This window comes from Poecilia formosa, unplaced genomic scaffold (genome assembly GCF_000485575.1).
Source record: "Poecilia formosa unplaced genomic scaffold, Poecilia_formosa-5.1.2 Scaffold3, whole genome shotgun sequence".
NCBI classification, from domain to species: domain Eukaryota; kingdom Metazoa; phylum Chordata; class Actinopteri; order Cyprinodontiformes; family Poeciliidae; genus Poecilia; species Poecilia formosa.
This window is the reverse complement of record NW_006799942.1, coordinates 5,542,564-5,558,626: the sequence shown is the minus strand read 5'-3', so window position 1 is coordinate 5,558,626 and position 16,063 is coordinate 5,542,564. Positions and strand designations below refer to the sequence as shown.

The window sequence follows — 16,063 nt, the reverse complement described above, 5'->3', positions numbered from 1 at the left end:
TACATCTTTAGATGTAAAATGGCCTTGAATGAGATACTTTTTTTAAATCCAACAGCGGAAATGTTAATGAATTGATACAATTATCAGTTCACAGGCAGTTTTATATTCTAGACAATGCTACAATGTTGTTTCTTTTGGGAAATTAGGATAGTTACATGCTAGACAAAGACAAATATCATAGCAGTCCTCTTTATGATGATTCCAAATAAGTGAAATATATGTATTGTAACACATTGTTGCATATTTTTCCCATTTTTCAGTGGGATATGATCCCTCTAATTGCTTTTATTGTGTTAAACAAAATGTGAAACCAATAATGTTTGAGGCCTCTCTTTTTGCAAGTAGCTCAATAAATCAATTTTTGGGCACACACACACACACACACACACACTGGCAACAATGGCTTTCATAGAGTGCAGATGTGGTTGAAGATCACCGAGAAGGCAAATTGCTGACACAAAAAACGAGTAAGACATGACATCCAGTTGAGAAGTAGGAGAGATTCCTGGAGACTGTTGGTGTTTCCATTACATTCTGCTGAGCTTTCGTTTTCTATCGAAGGGTTCTTCAATGTGCATCTTGGTTCAGCACAATGGTCTCATGCTTAATTCCAAGAGAGTTTGAAAGCAAAGCCTCCCCCCATCTTATTGCCTCCAGTCAGCAGCAACGTACAAAAAAAAAAAACTGCTTGGAAAGCATCTTTTGCAATAACTACCACAGCCATCGTCTTAGGAAGCGTTTCGACAGAGTTAGCGCCAAAGTCTGTGTGGTGTTCAGACAAAAAGAAAAACACTATATTAAATTCTTCTCATGCTGGGAAATTTTTTTGTTTCTGCAGATATTAGTCCACTTTCTAGATAGGCTGCCTATGTAATTACTCATAATCCCTCATAGAAGACCTTCAAGATGGTGTCATGGTCATCTACCGAGGACATTTACATGGCAAGAAGTTGTAATGAAAAAAAAAAGATTGCACTAGTTTTGGTTTCATTTCTTAACAATTTTCATTTATTTTATTTTAGCTTAAATTATATAGTATCTACTTCTGGTTTGTTTTGTTTTTGGCAAGAATGCATTATCAGTAGGGAGCCTCACTGATAATTTATCAATTTGTTGTGTGCCCAGTGTTTGAGCACCTACGTAGCCTGAACAATAGAAAGTAATGGGGCCCAGTCAAGCCACAGCCTTAAATTGGCCCTGGAGCATCGGCGCTGACATTTACAGTACAAACAAACACAGGCCAGGCTTTAGGGACGGCTTATCCGCCCTGCTTGAAATAGCTTCCTCAGTAGCAAACACTGCTACTATCTAAGGACGAAGCTTGAAACAGCCTACGCATTTTAAATGGGGGTATTTATTGGTTATCAACTCTTTTTCCATGTCAATGTCAAACAACAGGTTAATGGCAGAAATTATAGCGTTGGTATTGTACTGGAGACGTTTGTCACAGTCAAGAGTGGTTGTCTCAGCATGCCGTATTTATGTGGCCGTCTGTCAATCTAGCATTCGTCTATCTGTTTATCTAGCTGTCTGACTTTTTTATTATATATTTATCATGTGTTTTAGTGTTATCTACCACATATCTTTGAGCAGGTTTCGAATAGAAAGTCAAACTCCTAGAACAACAGTCAAACCAGCAAAAACGTCTTTAATCATCCTCCATATGATGCCCTCTGTAGTGTTGGGGAAAACCTTCCAACATTTCACAGTGCATCTATATCACCCAGTAAAAAGTCTTGGAAATAAATATCTGACCAAGTCAGCCACAAGTTAGTTAGTTATTCTTTCACGTTGTCTCGCAAAAGTATTCACATCCCTTGGATTTATCCTAAAGTGTATCACAAGTTTAAACTTTACCATATTGTATTGTTTTTATAGACCAACATCAAGTAGAGCGTAATGTGAAGTAGAAAGAAAGGAGGAATATCCTCAAACAGGTTGTTTTTCAGGAGTACTCTGTATTTAGCTCCATCCATCTTCTCACTAACTCTGACAAGCGTCCTTGTCCTTCCTTTCGGATTTGTATTTGTAAACTATGTTGAAAATAATATAACACTTTTCTTTCGCTTCACAATTATGCCCTTCCTTGTTTTTGTCTGTCACATAAAATCCAATTGAAATAAACATCTGTTTGTGTTTATAACATGACAAAATGTGAACCCTTTTTGGGGATGTGCATACTCTTGCAAGGCACAATAAATGTTAATGTTGAAGAAATAGCAATGCTGTTGAATGCTGAATGTATTTTTCAGAAGGGTGAAAAAAAAGGTCATGCTTATATAGCTCGATCTCTATTGTGTTATACTCTTTACAGTAAAGTTACTTGTTTCTATTTAGTTTAAATGCATGCCGACGGCGTGTCTAAATAGCTTTGTCACGCAATATTGTCTTTTCTACTCATTTTAGTCCTTACTTTTACCCACCAAACATATTTTACTCAGCCATGCTACAGAAGTGAATGCATTCATTTTGCAGTCACACTTTTATCTAATTATACGGACATTTTTCCAAGATGTTTCTTTACCCCTCCCAGGGCAGCAAGAGTCGGTGGCCACCTTTAAAGGCAACGAGTTCTTCAGCTACAACCTGTCCACGACTCCCATTCAGAGCAGTTTGGACGAGATCACGCTGTCCTTCCGGACCCTGCAAAGGAATGGCCTGCTGCTCCACACCGGGAAGTCAGCCGATTATGTTAACCTGTCACTGAGGAACGGAGCTGTGTGGCTGGTCATCAACCTGGGCTCTGGGGCCTTTGAAGCGCTGGTGGAGCCTGCCAGTGGAAAGTTCAATGACAATGTCTGGCATGATGTGCGAGTGACACGCAACCTCCGCCAGGTGTGTATGCAACTGTTACCTCAGCATTCAGAGCTTGGAATCAGGACTTGAATTTGAGGCACAGGAACCTCAAATTCAAGTCTTGAGCGTTAGCCCAAGACTTTACTTTGGCTAATGCTCTAAAGATTCTGGAGTTTACTAAAAAAATTATTCAACACCTGCAAGCTGTAATGTAAATTGGCAAAGTAAGCTCCAGAGTTGGTCAGAGATGTGGATATTCTCCTGTGAAAGGGAAAGTTCTGATTTATCGGGCATGGTGGCGGTGCAGGGCATAGAGCGCTGAACCCATGTCCTCAGTCCTTGACGAGACCGTCACAGGTTCGAGTCCCGGCTCTTGAACCTTTGCCGGATGTCTTCTGAGATGAAATTGTTGAGGATTTGGTTGGACTTTTCCCTTAAGGGTTTGATACTTTGACTTGAGACATAGGACTTAAGACTTGACATGAGCTTAAAATGGAAGGTTTATTACTTGAAAAGCTGATATTTAACTTTGATTCGGAAGCAATTTGAGACTGGATTTAGACTTGGAAAAAAGAAAAAAACATCTGAGACTTTAATTGGACTTAAAACAAAAGAGTTAGGTGTATTTTGACCTCTGAAACTTAACTTGATGATACACATTAATTTTGCTCCCCATTTTACTTTGTGACTGGTAGGTGAGGTGTATTTTGATCATTATTTTATAATTTATAATGAAATATATTGTCTTTTCATACTACACTTTCAATATTTTTTTTTACCTCAAAGTCAATACAAACAAGCATAATTAAAAGAAAACAGCATCTCTCCATTCTAGGGGCTTACGCAAATGACTGACCTATAGTGATAATAATGTTTATTATACTGCAGTAGTAATGGTTTTCCAGGAGTCTGCTCATTTTGCTACGTCTATCGTCTCTCAGATCGCCATATTTTTGTGTGCTTCAGTTTCACAAAGCACTATGAACTTGTTTTGGTATCTGCAGGCTCTGATGCAACACTGCAGCAGGATAAGTAAGTTAGACAAAAGTAGGATGGGCTTATTTAATGAATATAGCGACTATGTGTGTCCGGCATTGTTTTCCTGCATTGTTCTGCAGCCAAGTATTACTCAGCCTTAAATCTTATATATCTGAAATAATCTGGACAATGTGCTTATCTCCCAAATGTATTTAATAGTTTTTCTGTTCCCTTTAGTGCAATTGTTTTTCAAACCCACCAAATTTAAATTATTATAATGTAATGCACACTACTTGCTTGCAGTGAGAACTGTGCAAATAACTAGCCTTTTTTTCATCATGATACATGTCTATGCAAAACAGTAAATGGCAATAAAGGAACAAATATTTAAATACAGTGTCAATACTTTTTTCCAGACATTTTATCTAATAACAGCAGCAATAATATATTAATAATTTTTATCATAATTATCTGTTTTATATTCATGTTTTCTATAACTTGGATTATCTACAACCTAAAACAGGGACTAATGGCTAAACCTACAGATTCATCCATCTGAGTTTGGGCTCTGTTTATATTCAGGTTTTTCTACCAAATAATTTTACCAGACAAAACATTATCAGACATTTTAAACTGTCCTCAGCCTCACAGTTAGCATCAGTAACAGCTAAGAGATTTTAGACCCTCTACATAAAATCAGAAAGTTTTATTTGGTTTATGGGTTTATGTTTTGAAAAAAGGCAATGTAAGCTAAGTGGCTATTTTTTATTCATACAGACATTTTTTTTTTTTTTCACATAAAAATCACATACAGTTAAATCCACATATTTTATTTATTAAAGTCCACTTGGGATTTTTTTTTTTACATAGAACATAATTTCATATAATTTCCAGTATTGTTGTAAATTGTACTAACTGTCTGTATACTTGTCTACATTGATTTAGCTCATGTCTGACAGTCAACTTTACTCATAGTTTTCAGGCAGCGCTTGACCTTTTCATTTCTGACTTAAAGGACTCAAAATTCATTGCAGTGCATCCATTTAAAATGTGTTAGAAAAAAAGCCCTTCTTTGTTAGTCAAGAGCAGAAGGCTAAATCAATTCGGTCCTTTTTATTTATTTATTTAATTTATCTTAAACTCTAACTGTAAATTGTGTCACTCACTGACATTCTCTCTTTACTTAATATTTACTATAATGAATTTGCTTAAGACCTGCAGCAGATCTTACTGCGTAACTCCTCACACCACCCAAAGAAAGTAAAGGCCACATTTTCTGCCAGAAAAAGTCCAAGCTACATTAATGCCCTTAAATTTTTTGAGCATGCTATCTTCTTTGGCAATGGTGTTAATTGGGCCCTTGCAGCGCGGGGCAATTCTGTTACAGTTGATAACATTGCTGGAGACTGCAATAAAAAAATAAAAATAAGCCCAACACATTTGAATAATCCATACCCAACATAGCTGGTGATGAAATATAGTATTTTAAACATGGTTTTGTTTTAAAAAAAAAAAAAAAGTCAAATTTCTGCTTGCAGCAGTGACTGAATTTATGGCACTTTTGGATGAAATCCATATGTGAAGTACTGTCTGTGAGATGCAAAAAAAAAAAAAAAAAACCTCCACGTAGTCTAACATGATGCATTTCTGAAAACAACAACAGAGCATCTACTCTCCTGGTGGTTTGTGTGCATAAATTATATAAGATTAACTCAGCTAAACATAATATATTCAATACACTCATAGCAATCTTTGTGATTGCCAGTTGTTTTTAACACAGCCAAATCTATTTTGTATCTAACCGTCTCATCATCACCACTATGCTCTGAACCCGTCATACAAAACCTGTGTGTGTTGCATCCTCCTCCACATCCATTCCCTTACCCTGGCTTCCAGAGGAGCGGCAATCCAATGTTAGCCACGTCACTTATGCTTTCAGGCATGCATTTGATCCCTGTGTAAATTGCTTTCCCTTCAGATAAGTTACCTCACTGACATGTAGATAGGGGGAACTGTTACTCCCGAGAGATTGTGGGTGGAAGCATTTTATTAGATCTGGTGGTGCTTTTGAGGCTAGAATTTCTCCTATTACTTTCTTTACCTTTTTTTCCTGATTGGCAGTGTGTTTCAGTCATGGGCGAGCAGGGCTTGGTTCATCCTTAACCTTATTTTTTTTCTGTTTGGGTGCAACTCTGCTCACTCCACAGAGCATACCCAATGAAATTCTCCATGAGAGGTCAGTTTCAAGTTGTTGCCACCCAAATGCTGAAGCGTAGCCGTGGCTGTGTGTCTTAAATTAATCATGACCCAGTTCTACATGTCTCTCTGAATGCATTGATCCCACATCCCAGATATTCAGGCCAGTTCAGGTACTATCTGTGTGCTACACATGGTGTAATTTCATGCCACACAGTGGTCATGCCGGGTTATCATTATCAAGAGAAAAGGAGAGCAGCATCAATCAGTTTGTAGCCATGAAAGCTTGTTTTTCTACAGGTTCCTAATGTTACGTGTCATCAATTTGAAGCCTTTTCATTGTCTGCTGTCCAAGCCAATGACTTTCCGAAGACTTAGATGGACACAAATCAATATTGGATCTTGAATGAAGAATGACTTTTGTCCTATAGAGGTTAAAGCTGAGCATCCCGTCCCAGGTCGTCCTTTTGTCTATTGTCTTGTTTTCACATGACAGACACAAGCACTGAATAAATTTAGGTAAAATGTTAACCCCCTAGTGATCAAGTGTTATTTTTACAGTTTATTCAGAACCATTTCTACATTTACTATTTACAAATGTTGGCACTACTAATAAAGATTTGCTAAAGAATTGAGTCTCTTTTTTTTTTTTTTGCAGGAGCGTGATCTTATGCTGAAAATTAAAAAAAAAAAATCCAACCTATAATTTGAGTACACTTAATTTGATAAATAAGTTTTTCAGACAATTCAATATGAGAGCACTTAAACTTTGTTTTATTTTTATTTTTTTTACCATTCCTCTATGCACAATTTAACTACAGTAACTAAAGCTCGGTTTTCCCTCTCATGTCGTCTTCAGATCATCCAGCAGCTTTTCTGCAGCATTTAGTTCTTAAAGAGTGAGAATGGGGTGCCATGTCTGTGTGGATTTGACCATATGTTGTGGATCATTATCCATCTGAAAGACCCACCAATGACACATTTTCGCTTCACTAGCAGAGGCCAACAGATTGTTTTTTAAATCTCCTGGTATTTCAAAGAGTTGATGCTCTCTAACAAGGTCCCCAGAAACAGGCCAACAATATCATGGATCTCACCTCCTGTGTGGTTTGCACAAGTTCGTCTTTTGTCTCACATCAAATCTACTAGAAGTGCTTGTTGTCAAAAAAGTCTAATCTTATTGCAAACTCCATGTTTACATCTGAGATGGTAGGACTGAAAATGCCTACCATGTGGAACAGTATTAAAATAAATATCACCAGTGCAAAAAATATATGAAATATAACAATAATTCCTGTTTTAACAGGTGCTGTTGTAAATAACATTCTTGTAGTGTGTATATGAAATATTTAGAGAAAAGGGAAATAAATCAGTCTTTAGGGCATCGAAATCTCAGTAAATTATGTACAACTAATCCAGTTTATTCGCACCTTTACCTCTTTGACACAATTCACTGGTCTGATTTTCCCTCTCAAAATTCATGAAATTATGTTGAATAACCTCAACCATTAGCAAAAAGAAAAAAAAAAAAAAAAAAAAAAAAAAGAGAGAGATTTCACAAGATTGTTACAGTGGACATTTCTATTTTTCACCTGGCACACATTTTACAAAAGAAAATTATGTTTGGTTAAAAATTCAGACAAAGAAATAGAAATTGTTTTGACATATTACTCTTAAGTGGGAGCTTTTACATCAGTGCAAGATTCTGTCTTAAGTGTAGGCTTATTGTCATGGCAACAAGCACATCGCTTTTACCTCCACAGCCCCGTTCAGCCGTTTCGTTTCCTTCTCTAGGTAGTGATGAAACTGATATGGAAATTATCTTGTCTTGTTTATGACGAAGCGCAGGTACCGCGGCTTCCTGGTATCTTTCATCTCAAATTAATTGAGCAAACTGTGGCATTCTGATCACTTTGGAGCTGAAGGAAAATTTATGGTGCATTGACTCCGCCGCCATCCGGCTCACATATCAGAAACGGGGATCAGCTGAGATTAGTGAACTCTTTAAAGCTGTTCTTGTAATTGCCTCCAAGAGCCAACATTAAGGCGAGCTCAACCAGAATCAAGAAATGAGGCGTGAAATAATTAGGCCGGTTCTTTCTGTTTAGGCTCATAATCTCGGCTTGGTTTTGTAGGTGACGATCTTAGTGGACGGGATCCTCACCACCACCGGCTACACCCAGGAGGACTACACCATGCTGGGCTCTGATGATCTCTTCTACATCGGGGGGAGCCTGAACACAGCCGACCTGCCTGGCTCCCCGGTCAGCAACAACTTCATGGGCTGTCTGAAGGATGTGAGTACTACTTGACCCCTCGCTGTGGCCTGCAAATATTATCTGAACCCCCCCTGATAGCAACGCCCCACCCTGGAGCAGAGTGTATTGAAAAAACTGCTCTTGTGTTTGTACTGATGCCGCTGCTGTAGGGTGTGTGAAGGAGAAGCTTTCGGCTGAGAGGCAGCACTGTGCGCTTATGGATTCCTCTGGGAAACCCTTTGAGAATGTTGAACTGATGTACATGAGAAACAATGCTATCTCATGTTCGGTCCCGACACACAGGACCAAACTCACTGCTCATCACTACTTCCACAGTTTTTTTTCTGAAGCATTTTCACTCCAGCCTGCACTTGTCACATTGATTATCTAGAAGATCAAGCCGTGCACTTTGCATGAGAAGTAGCATACAGTGCTGCTGCCCTCCTACACATTTCTTTTGTTTTCACTCCCTTTGGCACATCATCAAACTGAATGTAATATTAGACAAATATAATCTGAGTAAGTGCAAGCTGTGTTTTTCAATTTAATTTTTTTTTTCCAAACTAACCTGGTCATATGTGAATAAGTGTTTGCCCATTAAAGGCTGCCATCAAGAGTTAACTAGCAGGGACATGTCTGTGAATGAATTTTAGCTCATTCTTCTTTGCAGAAAGGTTTTCACTCATCACCATAAGAGGATGCCATAAGCAGCGTATTTGAAGTCATTTTAATTGGATGTAATTTTTTATTTCATTATTTTATTAAAGTTTTGAGTCTTTTACATGTATACTTGTTGGCAGGCTTTGTATCATTGCCATATTGCAAGACCCAAAATGTACTTCATTTTAAGCTCAGAAACTGATTGCTGGATCTTCTCCTGCACAATTTCCTGGTAGATGGCATAATTCAAGGACCCATCAATTATGGTAAATCATGCAGGTCCTGCAAAGCAGCCCAAGACAACCACCACCGTGACTGTGCTTGTGATGTTCTTTATCTGAAATGATTGAGGAAGGATTTATGCAGGATGTAAACAGACTCACTACTCATGAAAAGTTCCTTGTTTCTCTCATTATTCCACTGAATAATATATTAAAAGTCTTAGGAATCATCAAGTTGGTTTTTGGGCAAATGTTACCCTAGCCTTTGTGTTATTTTCACCTTGGGACTCTACCTGGATGCCAGTTTGCTCAGTTTCTTTTGTGTTGTTAAACCAGGAACCCTGATCTTAACTGAGGAAAGTGAGGCATGCAGGCTAAAGTTGTTCTGCGTCTCTTTTGTGGCCTCCTGCATGTGGAATACTTACACTCCTGTTTTGTAATGTGGACATTTTGGTGTCAAAATAATATAATGATAATAAATAATTTTGAGGCCACTCCTCAGAAGGTTCCCCAGTGTTCTATATTTTCATTTAATAATTCTCACTGTAGTTCAGTGAAATACCAAAGACTTAAAAAATGCCTTGTAACTCTTTGAAGAAATGGGTTTCTTTGTCTGATCTTAAAATGTGCTTAAAATTTGAAACGTGGATCTTGGAAGGTGTGTGTATGAAAATGAACATCCCGAAATCACATCAACAGCTGGACTTCAGTCCGACCATGTTGGGCGCTTTTGGGTAACGCAAGAGATACATTAGTTTAAATAATCAATAGTAGAAAAGTGATTTAAATAGTCCACATTATTTAGACTAAAACAGACAGCAAGATTGTTATCAAAGTATCCTTGTAGATGCAATATCCGAAGCAGATGTTACAAATAAGGTTCTAACCTTATTGTCTTTTAATTCTACTAAAAATAAAAGACAGGTTTATAACTATTGATATTTAAAGGACTGTGACATGTATTGGCAGGTATATTGTCTAACAAGGGCATCTGAAAGGAAAGCACCTAAAAGATAAAACCTGGTGTTTTTTGTGTAACCTAGAAAAAGCAGCAAATGTTGGTTTCCTAAAAGAAACTTAACAGACTGCCTTATTCTTTAGGAAACAATGACGAGCTGTGACCATCGTTTTATTAGGGTCAATGCCCAACTACAAATAACCTGACTTCTCTCAGCCTTCAACGTCATAGATAAATGAATTATTTCATTATATAAATTGCTGTTAAACTCTGCTCCCAATCCCTATTAAATCCTGCTGCAGGGGATGCATCAGAGAGTGCACCAGGAATAGAACAGACACATCATTCAGACATAGGATACATAAAATGCACAAGGCAAATAGAGTGGAAATAACCTGATTAGGCTACATGCAGTAACAGCAGTGGCAGGTTGGAAGGAAGTTTAACCAGCTGCTGCTTCATTATGCATGAAAGCAAACGCTTGGCAGTTATTTTTCTGTAACTTCTTAGGGTTTATGTAGCCTGCCAAATTGTGCAATCATGAAATCATGTATCATATAAGATGACATGTCTGTAATGGGGAAGTGGAAACGTTGAAATACAAAAAAAAGGTGTGTATGAAATCTTTTGGCACATGAATATGATATCTGTTTTAGTTGGATGGTATGTACAGTAACTAAGTATTTTAATAGCTAACGACTGCACTTTCAGGAGGCCAGATAGAGAAAATGCATTCTCTAAACAAGGACTCAAAAAAGTAAGAAAAACCCATGAAATTATGCTAACCTTTTCAATGTATTTACACAGATTTGAACTTCTTAGAAACTGTAATAAAAATGGTTTCACTTAAGTAAATAAGTGGTAAATAACAGTGTTAGCACAAGTTAAATTTCTAAAGGTGTCATATACAGGATCATTCACAATTATTGAAAAGCCAGGCGGCCCACCAGGCTTGTAATACTTTTTTGGGGGGGGGCGGGACTAATCATAGCTTACACAGAAGACAAAACTGTCTTTAATGTTTCTGTTCAACAAAACTTTGTTAAAGGACGTTCTTCAGACAAAGTCACTGGTTCTTATTCCGGCCACTTCGCAGTTCTGCAAAGAAATGAATAAGTCAATAAAAAGTGCGTCATTCTTCAAATTAAACGTTCCTGGAAACTCTGCAAGTCATTATTATATTTGAACAGTTGGAGAAACTTTAACTGCTTTTGTTATAACATAATGGTGTATATAAGGACTGAGATACTAAAGTGGGAGGGATTTGTGATGATGGAAAAGAGTCAGGAAGATGTGAGTTAAATGTAATCAATATCGTCATTGAAATTCAAGTTTTTCTGATATGATGAAGCCAACACTTGCAGCCCACACAACAAAACACAACCATTTTATTCAAACAAACATTTCCAGACTAGTAATACCCACACACCAATAACCTTTTGTTCAGTTTGCCCAATTAAATATTCAAAGATTGTCCTGATGGGGTCTTTTGCATCTTCTAAATAGATTGTGAGCTTCATAACTTGTGGAGTTGCTTCTGTAACCACAGCATCAACCATTTTCTCATCATAATTGATAATTGCAGTAGTGGCCAGGACTCATAAAGTTATTTTCAGCCTCAACAGTTTGCATGTACACGCTTTAATCTGCAATATGATCTGGTTAATAAAATGCAAAGACAGAAACTAGAGTTTGATCATTTCAATTAGGTTAGTTTACAAATGTTCTTCACATTCACGGTTCCACAACACATTAGACTTTAATGACTAGATAATCACCTCACTCTTGGGTGCTGTTCATTGACCTGAAAAGCACCAATGAAAGAACTTTAAATAAATAGTGGAAGACTGCAGATTGAAGCCAAATGTGAAAGCAGAAATGTGTTTGCTTTTAAGGAAGGACAGATAATCAGCCCTTTTTTGTTGTAAAATTCCAACTTAGACATTTTAATTAGGTCACTGTTTATCATCTTGAGCATGTTTGTACTTGACCTAAGTATTGCTGCTTTTAACGCTGAACAAACATGTTTGCTTCCTGAGAAGGATCAACACCTTTTGTATAGATTCCTTTTCTCAGATCTATTCTCGGCTGCTGAACATGCTGCTCCTGACCGAAGTTCGGGACACGCCATACGAGGTTTCACTGTCTTCACAAAATTTTGAAAAAAATAGGTGTTCACGCCAACACACTGGTTTTTTATTTTAAGACTGATAGATTGAGGATCACATACTTATCGACTGGACCTGGTCAGGGTTCACAGACTTCAGGATTTACGAAGCCAACTAAAGTCAGCTGAGCCCATAAAACTCACAGCAAGGACTAAGAATTGAAGGAGCAGTTTGAAGTTTGTATTATCCTCGGTGCTGATTTGTGGTTATGATCGTATTGTTGCATCCGGAACGGTCTGAACAAACTAAAACGTGTTTGTTTGACTTCGACTGAGGTCGGCGGGTTCTCCTCAGACATGTGCAGGCTCCAGTTTTCACCCCATCTCACACTAAGATTTTCATTCTGACTCACCCTGCCAACTGTCCACAACTTGTGCAGCCTGGCGCCAATTTGCCTGACTGGGAATTGGGGGTAAATTTGGGCAAAAACCTCATGTCGTATGACCCGAGCTTAATGTGTCTATCACAGAAGATTGTTGGTCTAATTTGCAAGGCAATTCTATTTTTTTTTTCGTATTTAGACCCTCATGAGGTCATTAGCATCTTGAAAGAAAGTTATTAACCCTCTTGGTCATCATGTAAGTCATCTGAAACTCGTGTAACACACTGCTTTTAAACAGATGGCAATGCTGTTCTGCTTGTGTCTGGCGTCTTATAAATGTTTTTACCTTTAAGAACAAAATTCTGATGGCTTTCAGAAACAAAAACAGTCTGAGACAACAGATGAGATCATCTTTTTGAAGCAATTCCAAGAGATGACATTCAAGTAAATATAAAGCGAATATGTGGATTTAAATCATTGATGCGAAGAGTCTACATCTACACATCATGGTACAATACAGAAATGCTCCTCAGGTATAAACCTGCAAAACTCGGATAAGAATTGCTCCTTTGAGAACATTAAAGTCCACATTTTGGACAGAGGAAAAGGAAAGACTTATAAAAAGGTGACATCTTGAATCTTCGGCATTTTAAATTGAAAGAGAGTAATTGTGGCCTAAAGTATCCACTAGTAATGTATGGTAGTGATTTGTAGTATGTAGTATGTAGTGATTTGCACTGTTTCAAAGCTTGTTTCAGTGATTTGTTAGTCAAGTTAGTGTGTCAAACACACAACTAACCTCAGAGCAAACCTGAACATTTAATGGCTTTTGTGAACAGACTTGTTACTTCCAAACTGAGAAGAAGATAAGAAACAGTCTTTAGGTGACAACAGAGGAAACCTTTCAGGGTGATTAAACACCTGGGGTGTTTAATCTGTTTAAAATGAATTCAGGTTTGTTTCCCTTCTTGGTACAGTCAATTATGAGCAGATGTGAACGTAGAAATCACTCTTTTGTGCAGACCAAAACAAGAGACCAAAATGGAAAAAAGTGGTCTTGGTACAGTTCCAAACAAACTTTGAAGCAGATAATCTGTATATGATCCAAACACAATATAGTAAAGCTGTATGCTGGATTCTTGTTCCAAACACCTTCCCATACCCAGATTTACACTGCATTGTGGGACGCATTAGAGTAAACTAAGTAATAACCTATATTCTTTTCAAAAAGCATAAAGGTCTATCCATTTTGCAACCTGTCTTCTCTAAATCCTTTGTTTTACTTCTCAGATAGTCTTTTCCTGAAATAGCAACCAGAATGTAATACATTTCAAATCTCAGTGTTTATTGCTAACATCTGATTCCTGTATTTACATTTTCTACTTTGGCCTTTGACACAATAAGCAGTCAGAACATGTTTGTGTGATTTGTAGTGACGGCTTTTGGTTTGCTTGGAGTTTTGAAAAGAAACCAACCAACTGGGAAAAGTTAAAGGTAACAAACTCATCAGCTAATTTGGACTACAATAAATAAATTATATGAAAATACCCGTAACTGAAATACTGGGAAGAAGAGTAGGAAAAAAACAATAGCTAAGCAAAGAAGTACTGAGACAGGGGTACTTTCTATGGGACACTCAAACTTTCTAGTCATGATAGCTCTGTCAGTGGCTTAATCCAGGAAAATTACGCAGTGAAACATTGAAGCATCGAGTCTGGAGTACTTTCTATGGTAGAGAGAGGCATTGGGAACACAAACATTTAATGGCAGCAATAGAGCTAATAATAGCAAAATCTAAAAGAACACAATGTTGAACATAGAAACATTGAATTAGGAGTACTTTTAATGGAGAGCAGAAGCAGGGCCTCAGCCACAAAGCTAAAAACAAGGCAGTAATCACAAACAGCATATAAATGCAGCATTTTTTTCATGTTAGGATGCTATTTTCCATTTTCTAGCTGACTTTATTCACATACATGTATATTTACAGCCAACTAAATCCAAATGGATTGTATAATTGGTATAATTTCTTATTAAAGTATGTAAGATGGACATTTTTAAAGCACATCTGTAGAAAGGCTTTCAGTTCAGTGTTTACATAATTACTTTGCCATCTGCATGCAGCGAAATGAAAACGAGATGTTATTTATGGACAGGTTATTGTTCCGGCATCACTGCCAATGCTCCAACCTCCGCTCTGTGGGCGGTGTGGCTGTTGGTGGTGTTTAGACCTACTACTGCTGTGGATAATCACACAGATGTACTGTAGGCATGCAGCGGGAGCAATATGGCAGGCAGGAGAGAGATAGTCATGAAGATGGGCTGACATATCTCAGAAATCCTAAATTGTGGGAGTTGTGGGAGAAGCGGAGGTGATGAAATGGGATCAGCTCTCCAGACAGTCCCGCCGCCTGGTGCAGAGACATGTCTGTCCAGGCCAAAGGTCCCGAGGTCGGTGATAAACGAGAGGAGCAGAGTGGACGTAGTTCAGACAAGATATTAATCTTAATCCACGAGGAGAGAGAAAAACCTGCAGCGAGGAAAATATTTATTGTGTAAGCACCACATCTATTTAAGGAGTCTTATTTCACTGACTCTAGAGAGTATGCGCCATGACTAATCTCTCCAGACGTTGCACAATAACAGATGTGAATGGAGCTTGGCAGGCCATCGGGATCATCAGGTGTGAGGAAAATAATGGCGACTTTCACATGAAGGTCACAACTACAGCGACAAACAAGGAAAGGCAGGTTTGTCTTTGAAGTCGAGAGTTTGCTGCGCGCACCCGAGGGATATTCCACACTACTTCATTAGGTTCCTGTATTTTACCACTTCAAAGATGGGACCCAATTTAGTCATGAAGACAGTTGTTAGCAGCAGAGAGGGTCATTTTCAAAGTGATGTTACTCTTCACATCTTGAGCAGTAATGACACAACGGCTTTGTCGGATGACTCTAAAGGAGCTTTATTCTTGTGTTTTGGGATACTCTATAATCCAACTAACACACAGTAAGCATCTGAATCTGTGAAATAGGATTCCACTCACTGTATTGTCCTTTGGCTTATATAATAGTTCTGCAGAGGTCATAGCGCCTCTTTTTCGTGGCCATCTGTGCCTTCTAACACGCTGTTTCCTCTTTGTAAAAATGGCCGTCTTGACTGGATTCCCCTTTTAGAGTTTGCCCGTTTCATTCATTTCTCAACGGTCAGTTTCAGCATCTGATTTCACCGTCTAATTAGTCACACCGAGGCAGTGTAAAGTGTGATATTGGCTTACACAGGCTCCAGGCTCTGCTGTTAGTCCTGTGTGCAGTGTGGTGTGTCACCTCAGGCGGCGGCTGGTGGTAGAGTGAGGTGGCAGATAACAGTGGGGCGACTTACAACTGATACAAAATGAGACAAGGGTTGCTGTGTCTTGTGAATATTGATGAAGCCAGAGCGAAAGCCAAAAATAACACAGTAACATAAAGAAACCCACAGGCATTCTTTCAATGTACGCCTCGACT

At 38.1% G+C, this 16,063-nt stretch overlaps 1 protein-coding gene across 6 annotated transcripts in view; it reads left to right on the top strand.

Annotated features, from left to right (window-relative positions):
- The window catches only part of LOC103141213 (neurexin-2-like), a 104,845-nt gene that overhangs the window by 64,549 nt on the left and 24,233 nt on the right, over positions 1 to 16,063 (top strand). For all 6 annotated transcript variants that reach the window (XM_016673953.1, XM_016673949.1, XM_007556745.2 and 3 more), the window contains 2 exons: positions 2,534 to 2,835; positions 8,106 to 8,267. In XM_016673953.1, coding sequence (XP_016529439.1) covers positions 2,534 to 2,835; positions 8,106 to 8,267 — 464 coding nt within the window. The remainder of the gene's footprint in view (positions 1 to 2,533; positions 2,836 to 8,105; positions 8,268 to 16,063) is intronic.